Source organism: Grampus griseus (assembly GCF_964374135.1).
Source record: "Grampus griseus genome assembly, chromosome: 1".
NCBI classification, from domain to species: Eukaryota; Metazoa; Chordata; class Mammalia; order Artiodactyla; family Delphinidae; genus Grampus; species Grampus griseus.
Genome location: NC_139017.1, coordinates 175,511,182 through 175,531,515, shown reverse-complemented (window position 1 = coordinate 175,531,515; position 20,334 = coordinate 175,511,182). Strand labels below are relative to the sequence as shown.

General features: G+C 39.3%; 1 protein-coding gene across 6 annotated transcripts in view; it reads left to right on the top strand.

Moving 5' to 3' along the window:
• Nucleotides 1–20,334, top strand: part of KIF1B (kinesin family member 1B) — a 148,153-nt gene that overhangs the window by 80,491 nt on the left and 47,328 nt on the right. For 5 of the 6 annotated variants that reach the window (XM_082655693.1, XM_082655692.1, XM_082655694.1 and 2 more), the window contains one exon: nucleotides 20,121–20,214. In XM_082655693.1, the coding sequence (XP_082511819.1) occupies nucleotides 20,121–20,214 (94 nt within the window). Of the gene's footprint in view, nucleotides 1–5,910; nucleotides 10,747–20,120; nucleotides 20,215–20,334 lie in introns of those variants that run through there. The other variant, XM_082655695.1, reaches the window with a different exon arrangement.

Here is a 20,334-nt window from a genome sequence, read left to right as displayed (position 1 = left end):
CTCTCATTTCCTTCATGGAGAAGGAACTTACATCCCCTGGTAGCCTTAGCCTGAAAAACTGTCCTTAAAGGTACTACTTCTGTGCCTCTTATGTCTTAAAGTCAAGTCTTCTATCAAAACCAAGTGCTTTTTGAGGAAATAGTGGGAGCTTTTCTAGTAGCCTTTTCCTTTTGATAGTGGTTTTTGAGTATGCACCAGTGGTGGTTCTTTTAATAATAATTACTCTGAATATTGAATTTGGTGGGTGTTTGCCTTGGTTTTGTTTCTGATCACCTGATAGTACTAATTCTCTGCTCTTGGGCTGACTTGGGGATTGTTCTTGTGCTGGGTGGACTTTTTTTTTTTTGTAAGTTAAACTGTGTCTAAAAGTGTTGCTGCACAGTTGCATGTGTTAATCCTTTTCTGTTCCCTGCATGGAGTCTGAATCCTAAGTAAGGGTCTCCGTGGCATATGGGGCGACAGTGGAAGTAGGGGCTGCACACCCAACTCCAAGAGGAGAGGGAAGCCTTGTTTCTCTGGGTTGAGAAAGGGTTTGTTTGAGCAGCTGAAAAAGTCAGTTTATGGTTGCAGCTTATAATGCTAATGGCTATAGCATTTTATGATGTTAGTTGATTTTCTTCGTTTTGTAGAAACTGACTCTCATGAATGAATAAGTTTATCCAATTAGTTAGACTTCATTTTTTAAAGTCATCCAGTTTTGGTTTACAAAGCCCTGGTTATAAGAAGCTTCTTGGCATTCATTTGATGTATAAGAAAAAGGCATAACAGCCTTTGGACACTGTGATACAGTTTAGAAATTCCTCATTTTTTAAGATTCATGGACTTCTTTTTAGATAAGGGGATATTAGGGAGAAAGCTGGGGTACTGGTTTCTTCCCTTAGCATAAAATATACCATGTAGAATACCGAGTGTAAACAACAGCATGTAAACCACAGCCTGATAGCCGTGCTCTGCTTTGGAGAAGAGAGGCTATTGCTGAGTGGGCCAAAAAAGCCAAGGACTTGTGCAAAAGCAGTCTTTTCCAGGGCTGCTTGGTTCTCAGGCTTGGCAGTGGGTTAAATAAATCAGTTAGTTTGTTATCTTGGAAATTATAGTAAAGCCCAAAAAAGAATGGATTGTAAGAATAAATCAAGTGTTTGGGGCAAGATCATAGCAGTGTTATAGGTAGAGTCTCTTTAGGAGGCCTAGTTGGCATTTAGTTTGTAATGGAAACAGAAGGGTTTGGCTACAATGTGATTAGGGGCTTGAAAGCTTTGTGACACATGAAGGAGCCTTTTATCTTAATAATGTAGTATAATCTAATAACATGCCTCTGATGGTCTGTGGGTGATCAAATGAGAACAGGTATAATTAAGCTATATTTATTGTTAATAATAGTGCCTTGTATTTGTGTAGTGCTTTATAATTTACAGAGAGTTTTAACATCCATCATTGTTTTGATCCCCAAAACAACCCTCTTTGGAAGCTGTATATGTAAATAAAGTGGCAAATATTGCCTCTAGTTTATAGTTGAGGAAGCCACGTCTAAAAAATGCTGCCCACTCTTAAATACCTGTTAAGTCATGGTTCTGAGGCTTAAACTTAAACTTGAGTCTTCTGACTTGCTTCAGTGTTCTGTCCAGTAGAGCAGTGCTTCTCAACAACTTGGGAGTCTTATTAAAATGCGGATGCTGACTCAGCAGGTCTGGGGTGGGACCTGAGATTCTGCATTTCTAAACAGCTCCCAGGTGATGCCAGTGTGGCTAGGACCAACCTTTGAGTAACTAGGTGTAAGAGAATAGTGATGGCTGGTGATCATTCTATTCTGTGAAATAAAGACAGTGACCATTGAAGAAAGGGAAAGTAAATGTCTCTAGGACATATTTAGTTTCCAGAGGACATACTTAGTTTGCAAGTAATCAGGTTTACAAACAATAAATGCTGGAGAGGGTGTGGAGAAAAGGGAACCCTCTTGCACTGTTGGTGGGAATGTAAATTGATACAGCCACTATGGAGAACAGTATAGAGGTTCCTTAAAAAACTAAAAATAGAAGTGCCGTACGACCCAGCAATCTCACTACTGGGCATATATCCTGAGAAAACCATAATTCAAAAAGAGTCAGGTACCACAATGTTCATTGAAGCTCTGTTTACAATAGCCAGGACATGGAAGCAGTCTTCTAAGTGTCCATCAACAGATGAAAGGATAAAGAAGGTGTGGCACATATATACAATGGAATATTACTCAGCCATAAAAAGAAACGAAATTGAGTTATTTGTAGTGAGGTGGATGGACCTAGAGTCTGTCATACAGAGTGAAGTAAGTCAGAAAGAAAAAAATAAATGCCGTATGCTAACACATATATATGGAATCTAAAAAAAAAAAAAAAAAAAAAAATGGTTCTGAAGAACCTAGGGGCAGGACAGGGATAAAGACGCAGACATAGAGAATGGACTTGAGGACACGAGGAGGAAGAAGGGTAAGCTGGGACGAAGTGAGAGAGTGACATGTACTTATATATACTACCAAATGTAAAATAGATAGCTAGTGAGAGGCAGCCTCATAGCACAGGGATATCAGCTCGGTGCTTTGTGACCACCTAGAGGGGTGGAAAAGGGAGGGTGGGAGGGAGACACAAGAGGGAGGAGATATGGCGATATATGTATATGTATAGCTGATTCACTTTGTTATAAAGCAGAAACTAACACACCATTGTAAAGCAATTATACTCCAATAAAGATGATAAAAATAAATAAATAAGCAGCTCCTTTAAAGCAAAGAGGTTGCTTTCCTCCCATAAGTCCAGCTTTCTACTCCAGTTAAAGTTCTTGTCCTCAAGAGTTGATTTCTAACCCTTCAGCCTGAAGCATACCTAACAGTTAACAATACTGAATAAAAATGTAATTTTATGACCCTATATTGGTCAACCAACAAATATATTTTGAATGTACCCTATGGATATACATTGAGAAGATACAAAGGAATTATTATTCAGTAAATATTTAATATTTATTATATACAATTATTTTTGCATAACAACAGCATTAAAAAATGGAATTCAGGCTCATGAGTTTTCTATTACAATGATTCCCCAAATGCATCCCATTGTTATATTGCTGAATATTCTCTTATAGTTAGTGCTTGATTATACGCCTGGTCCTTTCTGTGCTTGCTTTTTCACCCGTGTTTTGGGTATTTTCTCTTTTATTTGCATAATCTTCATGCAGAGTCTCTTTAGGAGGCCCACTTTGCATTTGGTATTTAATGAAAGCAGAAGGATCATTTAGTGACATGTGAATTGGACAGATCTGAGTAGTTTTTCCAACCCTGTAATAAATGAATCTAAATTTCTTAAAATCTCTCTTTTTTTTTTTTTTGACATGAGATAGGATTTGCATCTTGGCACATAAGCTTTGCAGGAGTTTTCAGTATCATGGTCAGTATGTGATGGGGGTGATATGTTTGAGCTTTAAGGAGAACATATTCTACAGAGTCAATATGACAGTATTTTAAAAAGAAAGAAAATTATGGCCACTTGATGAGTTCTTTTAGATTTATGTAAACTCATTTAGTTATGTTTTATTTTAGAGTTTAAAGGCATAACTTTTCTCTCTTAAGTATGACATTAAAGCAATGATTAGAATATTTCCTGAACTAGGTAGTGTTCATTTCATCATTAAGCAGTTTTTAAAGGAAAAGAAAAGAAGCCAGGAAAAAACCTGATAGTTAATTATGTAGGAAGAATCAGAGAGAATTTGTGTTCTATAAAACTCAGTTTATTAAAAACAAACAAACAAAAAAACTCAGTTTATACATATTTGCAAGAAAACTTTTTTAGGAGTCAGACATACTTCTTTTTCTCTAATATTTATTAATGTCATCTTTTATCACTTTTTTATCACTTAAGATTTTAAAAAGAAAAAGAAAAAAATAGTATAGAGTCTGTAAATTTAGCTTTATCTGCTTTTTGCTGCTAAATTTTCAAATAGGTAGGGGTTATAAATGGTTTAGTAACCATTTATAGACAAATAGAAATAATATAAATCAGTAGTAACATCTCCAGATTCAGGGGCCAAATTATTATTATTGTTAGAGGTTATTTTTTTGTTCCCTAGAAAGTAACTGTACCTAGAAACATAGAAATCTTTGGTCTAGAAAACAAGATACTATTTATCAGTTTCAACTCTTTTTTTTTTTTTAAACCCTTTCCTAGAGATAATTTTGGTAATCATAGCCAAAGTAAAAGAGACTATTAAATAAGAATATTTTCATTTCCTAGACTATCTTGAACTACTCCTCCAGTGAGTAGTTTCTTTTCCTAGGAACTTTTTTTTTTTTGCAGTACGCGGGCCTCTCATTGTTGTGGCCTCTCCCATTGCAGAGCACAGGCTCCGGACGCGCAGGCTCAGCGGCCATGGCTCACGGGCCCAGCCGCTCCCTGCGTCCCCTGCATCGGCAGGCGGACTCTCAACCACTGCACCACCAGGGAAGCCCGTTCCCAGGAACTTTTATCTCCTGAATAGAAATTCTTCCTTAATCCTATCTGTCATAGGGAGTTCTAAGTCCAACACTGCTTTCAGTTAGACCCATGTTATCAAGATTTGCTTGTGTTAGTTAAGAATAATTGGCTATTGTCCAAATAGCCATTGAAACTGCTTAGCTGTGAATTCAGGCTGCTGTTTTAGACCTAAGTAAAGTTGTTTGAAAAAGAGGTAATGGGGCAAAGACAGCTGGAAAGACAGAGAGAGATAACATTTTAAATTGGGTCCATAAGCAGAGTACATAAGCAGAATATAACCTTTGTGTTTTATGTGTTGATAGGAAGAGTTGTCAACTTAAAGTAATATTCCTCGAAAAACTAGAAATACCGTGGGTTTTCATAGATGGAACACGTCTCTAAGTTGTATTTATTAAAGTATTACTTGGGGAATTTTGAATAATGTTTAATGAAAGTCTATTTACCTAGCTTAATTTATGTTCTGGAGATTTGTTTCCTAAAATTTTGGAGGTGAGGTATTTATTGGTTTAAGTGTGTGGAAAACAAAGTAGCAGACCCACTATGAAGATCCTTTTTTATGCATCCTTATTCTCTGGATAACAAACTTTAATTGTACAAATGAAATCGATCAATTTGACCTGACCCAAGACAGTAGCAAATCTGATATATGCTCATGGAAAGACTAGTTTCAGAACTCTCTTATCGTCTAGGAAAAAAAGCAATTTGGTTGATAAGAACCTCACGTGGTCTGCTAATAGGGATTCTTAGCATTTTTAACATAATCCCTGTTTGACTGCTTTTTCTACTTTCTCATCTTCTAACTTTTTTCTAGGGCTGCTCTTTTTAGTAAAGCTAAACAAAACGTGGCATCCTACAGCATTACTAACCTTTGTTAATCCGCCTGCTCGTCACATCTTGTATGGCATCTGTGCTCACTCATGGGGGAAAGAGTTTCTGGAAGAAGCAACAGCAATAACCAAGGCAAATGTGGGGAAGTGGCTGCATGGGTGTTAGCATGTATGGGGCAAAGGTTTTACTTCGTTTTCTTGAGATAGTGGAGATGTTATTTCACACCGTTTTGTTAATAACTTCATGTGACCTTACAGTGAGAGGCTGTTTCTCACTGTTTCAGTCCTCCTAAGAAATTTGATTGCAGATTTCATCATTTAAGCCAGAAAGTGGAAATTTGGATTAATGTTACTAGAAAAAAAAAAAAGCAAATCTTTATATTAATAATAATCTACATAAGCATATGTCTTAATAGACTTGCACATCATTTAGGGTTTTTTTGGTTTGTTTTTTTTAGTTTTTTGGATTTTGTTTTTAAATTTATTAGGGCTTTTTTGCTTGCTTTTTCTTCGATTTGATTTTCCTTTTTTACATTTTAATTTTGGTTATTTTGGGGCCATTTTTTGATTTTGTTTTTCCAAAGGACGCGGATTCTGATAGCGGGGACGATTCTGACAAGAGGTCCTGTGAAGAGAGCTGGAAACTGATTACTTCTCTGAGAGAAAAGCTACCTCCCAGCAAGTTGCAAACCATTGTTAAAAAATGTGGCCTCCCTAGCAGTGGGAAGAAACGAGAACCAATTAAAATGTATCAAATCCCCCAAAGAAGACGCCTGAGTAAAGATTCCAAGTGGGTCACCATCTCAGATCTTAAGATACAGGCTGTAAAAGAGATATGCTATGAGGTTGCTCTCAACGATTTTAGGCACAGTAGGCAGGAGATTGAAGCCTTGGCCATTGTTAAGATGAAAGAGCTTTGTGCCATGTATGGGAAGAAAGACCCCAACGAGCGGGACTCCTGGAGGGCAGTGGCCAGGGATGTCTGGGACACGGTTGGTGTAGGGGATGAGAAGATTGAAGACATGATGGCCAGTAGTAAAGGAGGAACTGATGTGGATGACCTCAAGGTTCATATAGACAAGCTGGAAGACATTTTGCAAGAAGTCAAAAAGCAAAATAACATGAAAGATGAGGAGATAAAAGTATTAAGAAATAAAATGCTCAAAATGGAGAAAGTCTTGCCACTGATTGGGTCTCAGGAACAGAAAACCCAAGGAAACCACAAAGCAAAGGAACCTGTTGGAGCTGGCGCCAGTAGCAAGTCTGAGATCGATGTATGTAAAGGAGACAGTGGAGAACTTGGGAAAGAAGAGCGTGTTTCCCAGCTGATGAATGGAGACCCAGCTTTTAGACGTGGACGTCTGCGTTGGATGAGGCAGGAGCAAATTCGGTTCAAGAACCTGCAACAGCAGGAGATAACAAAGCAGCTTCGCCGGCAGAACGTACCTCATAGGTTCATCCCTCCTGAGAACCGGAAGCCCCGGTTCCCCTTTAAGAGCAACCCTAAACACAGAAACTCTTGGAGTCCCGGGACACATATCATCATAACAGAAGATGAGGTTATAGAGCTTAGAATTCCGAAAGATGAAGATGGAAGGAAAGGAAATAAACAGGAGAACCAAGAGAAGGGGAGTAGAGCAGCTTCTAAGGATCCCCAGTTACCATGGGGCTCTCAGGGCACTCGAAGTCAAGATCACATTCAAGTTAGCAAGCAGCATATTAATAATCAACAACAGCCACCTCAGTTACGCTGGAGAAGCAACTCGCTCAATAATGGCCAACCGAAAAGCGTGCACTGCCAGGCATCTGCTTCTTCAGAATCACTAAACTCCCACAGTGGTCACCCCACCGCTGATCTGCAGACTTTCCAGGCAAAGCGCCATATGCATCAACATCGTCAGTCTTACTGTAACTATAACACTGGAGGTCAGTTAGAGGGCAGTGCAGCCAATTCCTGTCAAAAGCAGACTGACAAACCCAACCACTGTAGCCAGTTTGTGACACCTCCGAGAATGAGGCGACAGTTCTCAGCACCCAATCTCAAAGCTGGTCGAGAAACCACAGTATAAATTACTGGACAAACTTGAACCCTTGGTGGAGGAAACAGACGATGGTAGCTTATGATTTGGGTTGGTTCTAGCCTTGGCCTTGAGTTCCTAGTATTTGCGTTATGATTATAATGTTGTGCTTCTAAAATATTAACTGATTTTAATATTGTTAAAACATAAAACACTGGTAAATGTTTCGACACCTCCCTTTTGTTTGTATACCATAAGTGGGCAGTTTCTGGAATTTTGGACAAAACATTGAGACCTCCCTTATTTTTCTGAGACTTTCCTCCTTTCTTGGTGCCTAGATAATATACTTACTTACACAGACTGGTCTTGTTTCAGTGTAAGTTTGCTATGTTTTTACAATACCTATAAATTTATCTGATATCCAGAAAGACTTGCCTCTTGGTTTATGCAAACATTCAAAAGAGGAATTTGATATGTAGCATTAAATGTCTATTATTTCCCCATAAATGTTAGACATTAGTTTAAAAATAATAACATGCAGCTGTGTGAACACAGCTTTGGATTTCTTATCCATGTCTGTTTCTTTCTTTAAATATCATGGAGATTTTCAAAAACCAGAACTAAATGTCTTTGGACATATTTTATAGGACACAGCTTTGCATCTTCTGTGGAACTTCCACATCTTCTTACTCTTCTATATTTTACATAGAACTGATTCAGTAGGGTTTTTTTTTTTCTTTTGACTGCATCAGTGTATGTATGAATTTTGTCATAATACTGAAATCTTTAAATTGGCATCTGTCTGGATTTCTGTTTGTGGTTCGCATTTTGAAGTTTAACATATCATTTCTCACACAAATACATACACAGAGAGACGCTGAACTATTCACCAATATCTTGCCAACAGAAATACCAACAAAATACTCGTATGATTCTTTGAGCAGTATGTATAAGTTTATAGGGAGGTTATTTGGTGGAGAGAGGGGAGAGATGGAACATGGGGAGAAGGCTACAGCATTTGGCTGTGTGTACTTATTTTCAGTAGATGATGAAATAATGAAATAAGTTAACTTTGGTTTGGTTTAGAATAAAGGAGATGATGTATAATAAACTATTCTTTGGTCAGCAGCAGTGATCCTCACAGATACTCAAGCAAGGAAAGAGAAGTCCTGATGAACAGTTATTGTATCAATACCTCATTTTACTATGTTATGGTCTCAGTTTGCCTCACTGGAGAATCCACTAAAAAAGATGGATTTTGATGGGAAGAAAAGAATAGTTTTCTGCATCCTTCATCTCTTGAACTTGTCAGAAACTTTTTAAAGAGGCGGTGTGAAGAGCCAGAGATGTCTATGAGATTGTCTGACATCATGTTGTTGAAGATTGCTAAGTCACCTATCAAACGCTTGTCTTCCAGATGGTGTGAAAAATTACATCCAGGATAGCAGTTAATGTTCAAGGAAGCCTTAAAGATTGTGATTACATGGGTTTTTTTCCTTTGCGTGTAGGCACTATTCTTTATTAGAACATTATTTTTAATCATAGTATTTTTTTTCTTTGCTTCTAAGAAAATGCTTTTATAATGCACAGAAAGTTGCTTCCAATTAACTTTGGGGGTTATTTTTGCTTTCATAGCTAGAGCAGTCCTAGTCTTCAGCTGAAGTTTTATGGCAGATTAGACAGGGGTGATGTCTGTCATGGGTTGACTGAATGATGTTTGTAATGAGTTGACTTAATTGAGATGACAGTGTCCTGTACCATGTGGTTTGAATATACTTGGTAGGGTACTTCAGATCAGTCACTTCAGTGCATCTTGTGTAAACCCCATTTGTCCTTCTTTGTTCTTCTTAGACATAGTTATGTTATCTATTTCTTTCTTGCAAAAAAGTTCATTTTCTAAAACTAATAATAATAACAACGCAGCTTTCAACTCTCTAGCAAAAGTGGGCTTTCAATTTTCCAACTTGAGATAACATAGGATAGGGCTATATATTTTCATTTTTATGGTGGCCTTTTAATGTCATTATGGGCAGGTACCTCCCTTTCACACTAAACAATGGGAGTGAGTTTCTCCTGGTGATCAGGAGACACTGTAGAATGAAAAGAAATACAGTATTTCATTTACAAATGTGGGTTGTGTAGGCACTATACCCACACTGATATTCCAAAGAGTTAGATTTGTATTTGTGCTTCATGTGCTGATCCAGGCGCCCTCAGATTATTGAAATGTTTAGATATCTAATGTAGCCCTTAATTTCAGATGACCAGAAAGAAATGAACCAAGATTTGATTGCCCTTCATGCATTTCAGAGCAGATACTTGTCTTAGAAAATAACTGTGTGAATGGAATTTCTTCATTAACTTTCACTGAAGAAGTAACTAGTACCATGCTTTTGTGATTGGTATAGCCTACATTGCTTCGTTTGTTTTTTTAATTTGACAGTATCTGTCCCTACGTTTAAATACTACAAGACCAAAGGGAAATGGTCACCATTAAGCCATTATTGTATTATTGAAATATCCCTAGCTATTATCATAGTGAAATTTTTTTTTAAAAGTTTGTGCTATTGAAATTATATAATGACCTGACAATAATGGAAATAGAGTCCCAATCAATTGGTACAGTTTCACAAACCAAACCACACACTATGGTATTCCTTGGAGAATTAAAGACTTCTGTTTATCTAATAAGTCTAAACCAAAGGGCTTTTCCTTTAGTTTTGCTTCTAATTCTTTCTGGTGCTTCTCTTTTCACTGGAAAATGCAATGAATGGGAATTGTTTATTCCATTGAAGTGACTTGAAGTGACCTCTTGTGCTTTAGGTGTAAGTTGATGCTGAAGAAAAACAAAACAAAACAGGACAGAACACAGTTTGTCACACCGATGTCTGCATTAGAGGCTGTCAGACTACAGGAAGTTACATAGGTTTTCTCCCGTCAGCTGCTATACCCCTGTGCCTTATTGGTCCTTTGTAGACTTGCCTTAATGATTTATACAAAGGACTGGGAGCAGGGGAAGCTGTTGAGTCCTGGCGTACCTTAATGAAGACGCCTTCTTAGGGGCAGTGCAAAGCAAGCATTTGTTCTGCACTGTTAGAGCCAAATTCTGTATTATGAACAGTTTTCATAATTGTCTACTTTATGTCATCTTTCTGAGATTTAAAAATCTGCTCTAGATACTTAGTTTGAACCAATGTAGGTTGTGAAGTGTATTGGTTTCCTCCCATCATTACTGTAAAAAGAAGTTGTGAATCTTCTTGTTAATGAACTATGGATTTCTCCCTCAGTTTCTTTTTAGAAAATGCTTGAAGATTGTCTTTGAGTGTAAGATCTACCTTTTCAGAAAGGGAGAGTTAGTTTGTAATGTTAAAAAATAAAGTCCTCATTCAATAAAAACTGAAATTATCTCTTAAGAGTGTGATTTCTCTCTGATGTGGGAGGAGGGAAAGTGAAACAGAGTGATGCTAAACCTGGTCTTGACTTTTATTTATTGCTCTTTCACCTGAAGATGGTTACAAACCATACCTTTTAAAAAATATTTCTACATGAACTTGATTTGTTTAGAGCTTTTGTTTTTTGTTACCCTTTTTGATTTATCAAAATTCTATCTTAAATGAGGTCTTTAATCCCTATTTTATGCTACTTTTACTTAAATAAAACCTTTTATATTATAAGATAATGAGGATATCAGATATCCCTTTATGATTTCTTTGAGTTTATCTTGTATTTTCTGTTTTTTTCAACTATATAATTTTGATTTGCTGTTTTCTTTAAATGAAATGGTATACTTCATATGGGTAGAAATGAAATTTCTAGAAAGCTTTGAGTAACTCTGTTTAGCTTTTCTTTTTTCCCTTAGCCACTGCTTTTCTCCACCCAGAGCATTGGTGATATGTTAGAGGTGAACAGGACAAAGCAGAAGATTTTTCTGGAGCGGACCATCGGTCTTATTGAACATTTGGACATGACATTATTTTTTATGTTGAAAAGCAACATAATCGTACATAATGGAGTAGAATACAAAATCCACATGGGTTTTTTTTTTTCCCCAACATGAGTTTTTAAATATGAAATTTGGAACTTAAGGGAAACGTTAACGCTTGGATTGGCTTGCTTCAGCCTTCTTACCCTTTCCCTTCAGGTACTTTGTATTTCTCTGCTGTTGGAGAACCTGGTGGAAAAGTTGCCAAGACCTGACCATTTCTAGGACAGTACAGACAATTCCAATGCAGTGTGATATGTGTAGTGATAGTTGTGTGCACAGGATGAGTGTGGGCAGAGTGGGAAAAGGTTTTTGAAAGAGGAAGCCCTGAGCCAAGAGCAGAGTCCCAAAGTACAACTGCAAATGTATCCAAGTGAAGAATGGCAGGGAGAAGGAGGAAACGTGTCAGGTCCAGGGAACTGCCAGTAACTTGGGGGACCTGGCGGGGGATGGGGCAGGGGCCAGATCATGGCATGCTAAGGACTTCGGATTTTATCTTGAGCATGACGGAAGCTACCATGTATTATACAGGGAGATTGCATTCGTAGATTCATCTTTTAGAAATGACCAAAGTTTGGGTTGGATAGAGGCAAATTCAGAGCCCAGTGCTGCAGTTGGGAAGTTGCTGGATGAACTAAATGAGAAACAATGCTTTCCAAACAGAGGCGGGGGGACAGGATGGAGGGAATGACTGATAGATTATTTGGAGATAGAATCAATGAATCAGTTCGTGGAGGGGGATGAGCCCTGTGTATATATCCCACAAGGTGAAGAAGGCTCTTGCTTGGACCATGTTTGGAAAGTAAAGTTAATGAGACCAAGATAGGACTGAGAGATTGGGAGAAAATAGGAGCTGCACAGGTCTAAGAATAGGTGTTGTGAGACCCCTGGAGGCATAGATCTGAGACTGTGTCCGCATGGTGCTGCTGGTGGTGAGTACATTAAGGTGTTGACAAGAACTGGGGCGTGGACATCTCCCTTCCAGCTATCGCTTGCTAATTATAATCTGCCATTAAAAGAAGAAGGCAGCACTAGCAAAATGAGCCAAGCCTCTAATGTCAGAAACAGCCTAACCAGAAAACCCAGAATTGTGACATTGATTTTACCTTAAATGCCACCTCCTCAGAGATGCCCTAGTTGTGGCACCATCGTGTCTCACCTGTAGTACCACAGTAGCCTCCTAGCTGGTCTCTTCACTTCTGTTCCTGACCCCTGTACGCCATTGTCCACATAGCAACCAGCAGCGTCCTTTGAAAACAAAAATCAGTGCCAGTGGCCTCCAGTGGCTTACCATTGCACTTTAAAATGTGAACCTCTTATCGTAGCTTCCAAGGCTGTCCCTGTTTGGGCTTCTTGCCTGTGTCTCTGACTTTAAGTCTTGACATTCTTTTACTAGCAAGCACTTTGGACTTTTGTGCTTTGAACTTGCGAAGCTCGTTTCCACCTCTGGGCTTTTCACTTCCTCAGGACTGGCATCCTTTCTCCTCGTGCTGAGCTCCTCTTCCGGATCGGTGCTCACGAGCCCCTTTTCCTGCCGCAGCCTATCCCAGGGCAGCTCACTGTTTAATAATAATGCTAACCTGTAGTTATCTGTGCACTTACTTGGTGCTTCCATGAGACTGTAAACTCACCTAGAATAAGCACCTATCTGTCTTGTTTTCTTCACTGTTGGTCTGTACACATCACCCAGAAGAGTGGTTCTCAAACTGTCGTGTGCATCAGAATCCCCTGAGGGGCTTGTGAGAACATAGAATGCTGGTCCCACCCCCCGAGTTTCTGATGCAAGGGGTCTGGGGTAGGGTCTGATAACTGTATTTCTCATAAGTTCCCAAGTGACACTGATGCTGCCAGATCAGAATCCACCTTTGAGAACCACTGTCTAGCACAGGGATTGGCAAACTTTTTCTGTAAAGGGCCAGAGAGTAAATATTTTAGGCTTTGGGGGCCTCGTGGTCTCTGTCAAACTGCTCAGCTCTGCTGCTGTAGCAGAAAAGCAGCCATAGACAATATGCAAAGGGATGGACATGGCTATATTTTGATAAAACTACTGTATTTATCAAATGGTGGGCTGGATTTGGCCTGCAGATTTGCCAACCCCTCAAAGATGGTCACTTTTGAGAACTGTTAACTAGAAGATCAGTACACGACTGTGTATCTGATCTAGAAGACAGATAAGTGCCAGATGCTGGTGGGTCAGTGGTGAATGACAGATCCCCGGCCTCCTGAAATTCAGAGTTGTGGAGGAGATAGCTATTAGACAGTCACACCAGTGGTTATACAGTACATTTGTGACCAATGCCCTGAGGGAGAAATACAGGGTGCTCTGAAAGTTTACAACCAGGTGCCTCAGGGAACAAAAAGGTGGCCTTTTCTTGCTCTCAGCTGATGCTTTTCATTTTGAGAAAAAGAAGGAATCAGAAGTAAACTTCCTTTTCTTCCCATTTCTAGGTCTGCGTCCAAACCATACTTGGCCTTCCCTCCTGTTGGTGGAAGAACCGTCTGTGCTCCTGTCTTAGCCCAGCCCTTGTTCCCTTCATCCTGTCTTCTGAGGGACTTATTGAACATTTACCCCTTCTCTTTTACAACATCAGTTTTTCTCCCTCCACATTATTCCTGTCAGCATTACAAGCATGTCATTTCACCAATTATAAAAAAGTTCCGTGTTCCCTGTGACCTGCCACTGCAGTTCTCTGTTCCTTTTTCTAAAAATACTCGGGAGAGCGTTTTCTGTACTTTTTCCCACTTGTCCACCTTCTTTTTCTTGTTTCCTCTCCCCATTCTTAGTTGAACTCACTCTGGTCAGACTCATTCCCACCTCACCACTGAAGCCACCCTGATTAGGGTCACCAGCAATGTCCATGGTGACAAATCCAGGGTGTTTTCTCAGACCTCATCTTACTAAATCTGTCTAGCATTTGACATGCGTTGCCTGCTCTTTACTTCTTGGAACACCTTATTCTCTTGGCTCCTGATTTTCCTCTGACCTCACTGGCTGTTCCTTCGTGGTCTCTGTGGACACAGACATTGGCTCTTTGCGCATCTGTTCGTCCCACCAGGTGACCTTACGCATTTCCGTGTCCACACAGGTGATGATGCAGACAGCACCTCCTGTGTGTTGTGCATTTACAGTGGGCCCTTGAAAGACACGGGTTTGAACTGCACGGGTCCACTTATACGTGGATTTTTTTTCAGTGCGTATGTTCAGCAGTACTCCTCAATCCACGGTTGGTTGAATCTGCGGACGTGGAACCTCAGAAACCGAGGGCCGACTGTAAAGTTACACGCTGATTTTTGACTGCATGGTCAGTGCCCCAACCCCTGTGTTGTTCAAGGGTCAACTGTACTTGGGCCAATAAACATTTTACATGTATTAGCTTATTGAAGCCTCGCAACAGCCCTCTTCTGTAAAGTAAGTGTTGTTATTCCCATTTTAAATGCCTTCCCATTGTCACACAGCTACTAAGTGGGGATCCAGGTCCAGTCTCAGGCAGTCGGTCTGTCTGCAAACCACTGCCCTGCCTCCCTCTCTGCTGACTCTCAGATGTACTCTCTCCAGCCTGGGCCATTCCCCTGACCTCTGGACATAGATGCACAGCTCTGACCTGCCATCCAGAAAGCTAACTGGCATCTCACATTTAAACTATCTAAACCAGGGCAGCTAGCTCAGACCAAATATCCAAGGGTGATCCTCAATTTCCCTTTTTTTAGTACACCCCATGATCACATCATCTGTAGGACACACTTCCTCTGTCTGTAAAACATATCCCAGCTCCATTCTCTTTTCATCACCTTTGCTGCTGATACCCTGGACCAGGCCACTGCCATCTCCCTTGAAACTGCAGGGACAGCTTCATAACTGCTGGCCTTGCTTCCAAGCCCGCAGGCTATATTCTCCGTGGAGAGTGGTATTTTTAAAACATATGCTAGACCACAGTACTTCCCAGCTCTACACCACCCAGTGGCTTCCCTTAGAATAAAATCCACAGTCCTTCCCGTGGCCTATAAGGCTGTCCATAGCTTGGTCCCTATCTGACTACTTCTCAACTGCATCTCCAACCCTTCTCACTCCTCCAGTCTACCACACAGGTTTTCTTCCTTTTCCTTAAACACACCAAGTTCCTTTCCATCCCAGGACCTTTGTACTTGCTGTTATATTTGACTGGAATAAACCCCCACCAGAGATCTCAGAGTGCTTGCTTAGAGCTCTGATTAAATGTTATCTCTATGGAGAGACCTTCCCTGACCACTTAATCTAAAAGTCTTCCTCCACTCCTCTCTTCTCTCTGTTACTCTCTGAAAGCTACCTTTCTTTATCTTTCTTCATAGTATCAATACTACTCTCTACTGAAATCCTAGTGTGTACAGTGTCTGTTTACTGTTTATCATCTCTCCCTTACCAGTGAGACTCCTGTCTTATTGACCACTGTATTCCTAGCATCTGGCACATAGTAGGAGTGAAAAAAGTATTAATTTGTTGATGAAATGAATGGATGGATAGTGGTTAAAAAAAAAAGCATGCTTTGAGTCCAATTGCTTGGGTTCAGATCCTATTTCTACTACTTGCTAATTTTGATCTTTGGAAAGTTACTTAATTTCTTTAAGCCTTTTTCTTTTTTAACATGAGGATAAAATAGTAGCATTTTCGTAGGGTTATTGGGATGATTGAAACAATCCATGTTAAACATTAAGAACAGTTCCTAGTACAGTGAGCTTAAAAACAAGGATAGTCGGGTGGAAGAGAGCATTCTAGAAGAGGAAACAGCCAGTGCAGTGCCTTTATAAATATAGAGCATATATTCAGTTAGTTGGGACTTTTTATAAACATGGAAGTTTCCTGGAAAATATGTTATTTTTGAGCTTGTTTTCCATAATGGTCCTAGTTTTCCCCATGAAATCAGCAGAACAATAGTATCTGAATCTCTTTATCCGTTTGTTGTAGGAAAATCCAGGGCTTAGAGTTTTTCTGGTAGCATACAGAATATCCTTGTTGGAAGCTCATGTGCAGCCTGGTTTGGGGAAGAGGCCAATTCAAGAATGGTGTTGACATTTGGACTACCAGCTGCTTATAGAAATTTTCCCTGGTCAAAATGCAATTAAAGTTTTAGGTCTATAGCATTATGGAACATCTTTTTATGTCAGCTTTACTGCCACTAAAGCACAACCACAGCCCTTAGGGAAAGTCACCCTTATACTTTAACTGTCAGAATCTGAGGATTTTGTTTTCATTGGTAGTTTGACCAGCTTATAAACCTGTTCTTGAGGAAGTCCTTAGAAATAAGCCAGTCACAAAAAGTCACAATTGTATGATTCCATTTATATGAGATACCTAGAGTAGTCAAAACTGTGGAGACAGAAGGTAGAATGCTGGTTGCCAGGGGCTGCGGGGGTGAGAGTTAGTATTTAAAGGACAAAGAGTTTTAGTTTTACAAGGTGAAGAGTTCTGGAGTGTGGATAGTGGTGATGGTTGCACAGTGTTATTAACGTATTTCATACCTTAAAAGTGGTTAAGATGGTAAATTTTGTGTTATGTGTATATTACTGTAATTTAGAAATTGGGGAAAAAATGAAAAACAACAAAATCCTCAAGCTAAGATATTAACATTTTTTTCCACCTGATGCTTTTTCCGTAAATCAGCTGTCTTTCTCTTTTTGCTGAAAGAATCCTATGTAATAACATAGGTTTTGTAGAAACCACACCCCCAACCTCTTACTTTGAAAACAAATAGTACAATGAACCTTTGTATACCCATGTTTATATACTTTTCCTGAATCATTTGAAAGTGAGTTATAATGTCACTTTACCCCTAAATACACATGTATCTCCTAAAATCAAGGACATTCTCTTAATACCATTATCCCATCCAAAAATTTAATACTGATTCAGTATCATGTAAAATACAGGTCATTTTCAAATTTCACTAATTGTCTGAAAAATATAACTGTTGGAAGTGTGTGTGTGCATGTTTTTTAATCCAAGATCCAGTCACGGTTCATTGATTGCATTTGGTTCTGATGGTTCTTTTATCTTTTGTTACACAGGTATTTTTGAAGAGTCTAGGCCACATTCTAATTTGTCTGATTGTTTCCCCAAGATTAGATTTAGGGTAAACATTTTTGTTAAGAATGCTATAAATGTTACATTGTGTACTTCCATTTGCTTCACATCAGTAGACATAAAATGTCAATTTGTTCTATTATCAGTAATGATAAAGTTTAATAAATTTAGTTAATGTGTTGTTTCCCAGCTCTTTCTCCTTGTTAGAAGGCTCTTGAGATTGTGTGAATATTCTGTTTTCCATCCACCTTTCGCTCAGTTGTTTTGGCTTTTATTAATGATCCTTGCCTGATTCAATTACTGCATCTAGGGTTGCAATGTAGTGATTTTCTAATTGTCATTGCCTCTGCATTTATTAACTGGCTTTTTGTTTTGTTTTTTGGTAAAGAAGAGCTTTCCCTTTTTCTCTCCTTCTTTCAGTATCACTGTGGGCTCATGGATTCTTTTCATACTCAATGTGCTGTATATTCTTTTCCTGTTATTATTATTTATTGGCCAATGGGAGTCTTTGTCCTTTTGAAATGGTCCCATCGGTCTTTGAGTACTCCATGCTTTCTGGCCCAAGATATTCTGGGGTTACCTTGTATTTTCCTTGCTCCAGATCTGAAGTCAGTCAGTTTCACAAGGAACCCTGGTTCCTTTTAGTGGGGAATGGTATTTAGAAACCAGAATTGGGGGCTAGGTGTACTTAGAAAAGAAACTTTAAAAAAACACTACCTGTCATTTTGATAGTGTGTTACCATTTAAGCGGACTTGAACTTGCTTTTTTTTTTTTTTTTTTGGTGGTACGCAGGCCTCTCATTGTTGCGGCCTCTCCCGTTGCGGAGCGCAGGCTCAGCGGCCATGGCTCATGGGCCTAGCCGCTCCGCGGCATGTGGGATCTTCCCGGACCGGGGCACGAACCCGTGTCCCCTGCATCGGCAGGCGGACTCTCAACCACTGCGCCACCAGGGAAGCCCCTAACTTGTGTTTTTAAATGGTTTGTCATTTGGTCCTTCCTGCAGTCCTGTGTGGTAGGCAAGGTCGAACACTAAAATCTTCATTTTAAAGATGGCAAAAATGAGGTGTAGAAAGGATTAACTTTCCCAGAATTATAAGACTAATAAGAGCAGGTGCCAGGAGCAAAGCCACAGTCTTTTTACCTGCTACTTTATATTTTTCATTTTTCCCACAGTACATAGTTTCCTAAAAAGTGTGTTTAGATGTCTTTAAAAAGCTGTTTCGGGGCTTCCCTGGTGGCGCAGTGGTTGAGAGTCCACCTGCTGATGCAGGGGACACGGGTTCGTGCCCCGGTCCGGGAAGATCCCACATGCTGCGGAGCGGCTAGGCCAGTGAGCCATGGCCGCGGGGCCTGTGCTCCGCAACGGGATAGGCAACAGCAGTGAGAGGCCCACGTACCACACACACACAAAAAAAAGCTGTTTCCCTGGCTCTTGGTCACTGCCAGCTCCACTAAAGAGAGAAAGCTTCCTTTGTGAGACTAAATGATAAATGACTAGAACCTAGAGAATATTTGCATCCCTCTTAGCATAGCCATTGGGAGCGCCTTTTGTAACGGGGTTTGCTAGCGAGGCTTTCAGTGGTCTTCTGTAATGCGTGGAATATTTGATTTGTGACTTGGAGAGCTCTGTTTGAAAACAGTACATAGTCATACCTAAACCATGACAGCCTGGAATCGGCCCACTCCCAGGAAGCAGGAAGCCTGCTAGTATATTTTTAAAATGCTGTGCTTATGTTGTGATTTGGTGTTGTATTATGTGAAGGTCTTTTTTCTTAACTTGTTTTATTGTCAAAAAACACAAGCTTTTTTTTCATTTAACACTCCAAGGAACCTTTTTAGACATTTTTTTCCTTAATCTCTCTCCACCATGCAATTTTAATATGTCAGATATATAGTATATCAGTTTATATACTCTATGTATATTTGTGCTTTATACATAAAAAGAGTACTTTTTTTTTTTTAATCCCCCAAGAACCACTTTTTTTTCCCTGTTAGGACTGATATCACCCTAATTGAGACTGCATGGAGTAAGATGGAGGAAGGAAGGATGAATATGATTTGAAATATAGTAATACATTTTGTATTATAATAATATATTTTGAAATAAAGTTTATTTATTGAATAAATAAATGCAATATATAGATTATTTCAATCCTAAGAGCCCTGTGATCTTTTGGTTACCTGAAGGCTAAACTCATCCTACAGCTGCAAAGATAGTAATATTTCATCCATAGGGAGCTTCACGGTCTACAGTCTGAATTCTTTTCCCCATCCAAACAGTTAGATAATTAGAACTCTTGGCAATACTGGTAAATTTAATCTTTTCCAGTATTGTTTTCTCCAGAATTCTTGGATGTGTAAAGATACTATTTAAGTGTATTTTAACATTTAAGGGACACATGCATTTTTCCTTCAAAATCCCCCCTCTCCTCTACCACAACCCCAAGTACAGAACTCTTGAGTCTGAGGGAGTAGAAACAGAGAGACTGCAGTTAAATTCCTTGGAACACAAGATCTTTTAAAGCATTTACCCATTGCAGACTATTTTGTGTGCTTTATGGCTTTTTTCTGAAGCATTTCTTTGTATGTCTTTCTTTTCACTGTTGTTTCCTACCTCAATCTTCTCTTTTCTTTGTCTTTTGCAATCTGTACCTTGCCCCAATCTTCCTTTCTTTTTTCTTTTCCTTCCTTCTTATGTCCTCTCTCTCCTACATGTTATCTCCTTTCTTTTCGTTCAGGATTATGAGAGTAAATTGCAGGCCTTGCAGAAGCAGGTGGAGACGAGATCCCTGGCAGCAGAAACAACTGAAGAGGAAGAAGAGGAGGAAGAAGGTGAAATATAGAGACTGAAACTTTCCTCTGTATTGATATATGTTTTGGATCTGTGCTGTCAAATTACTGAGCTGATTTAAAGATGATTTAAAAGATGCTCAATGCTGAGAATCCAGGCTG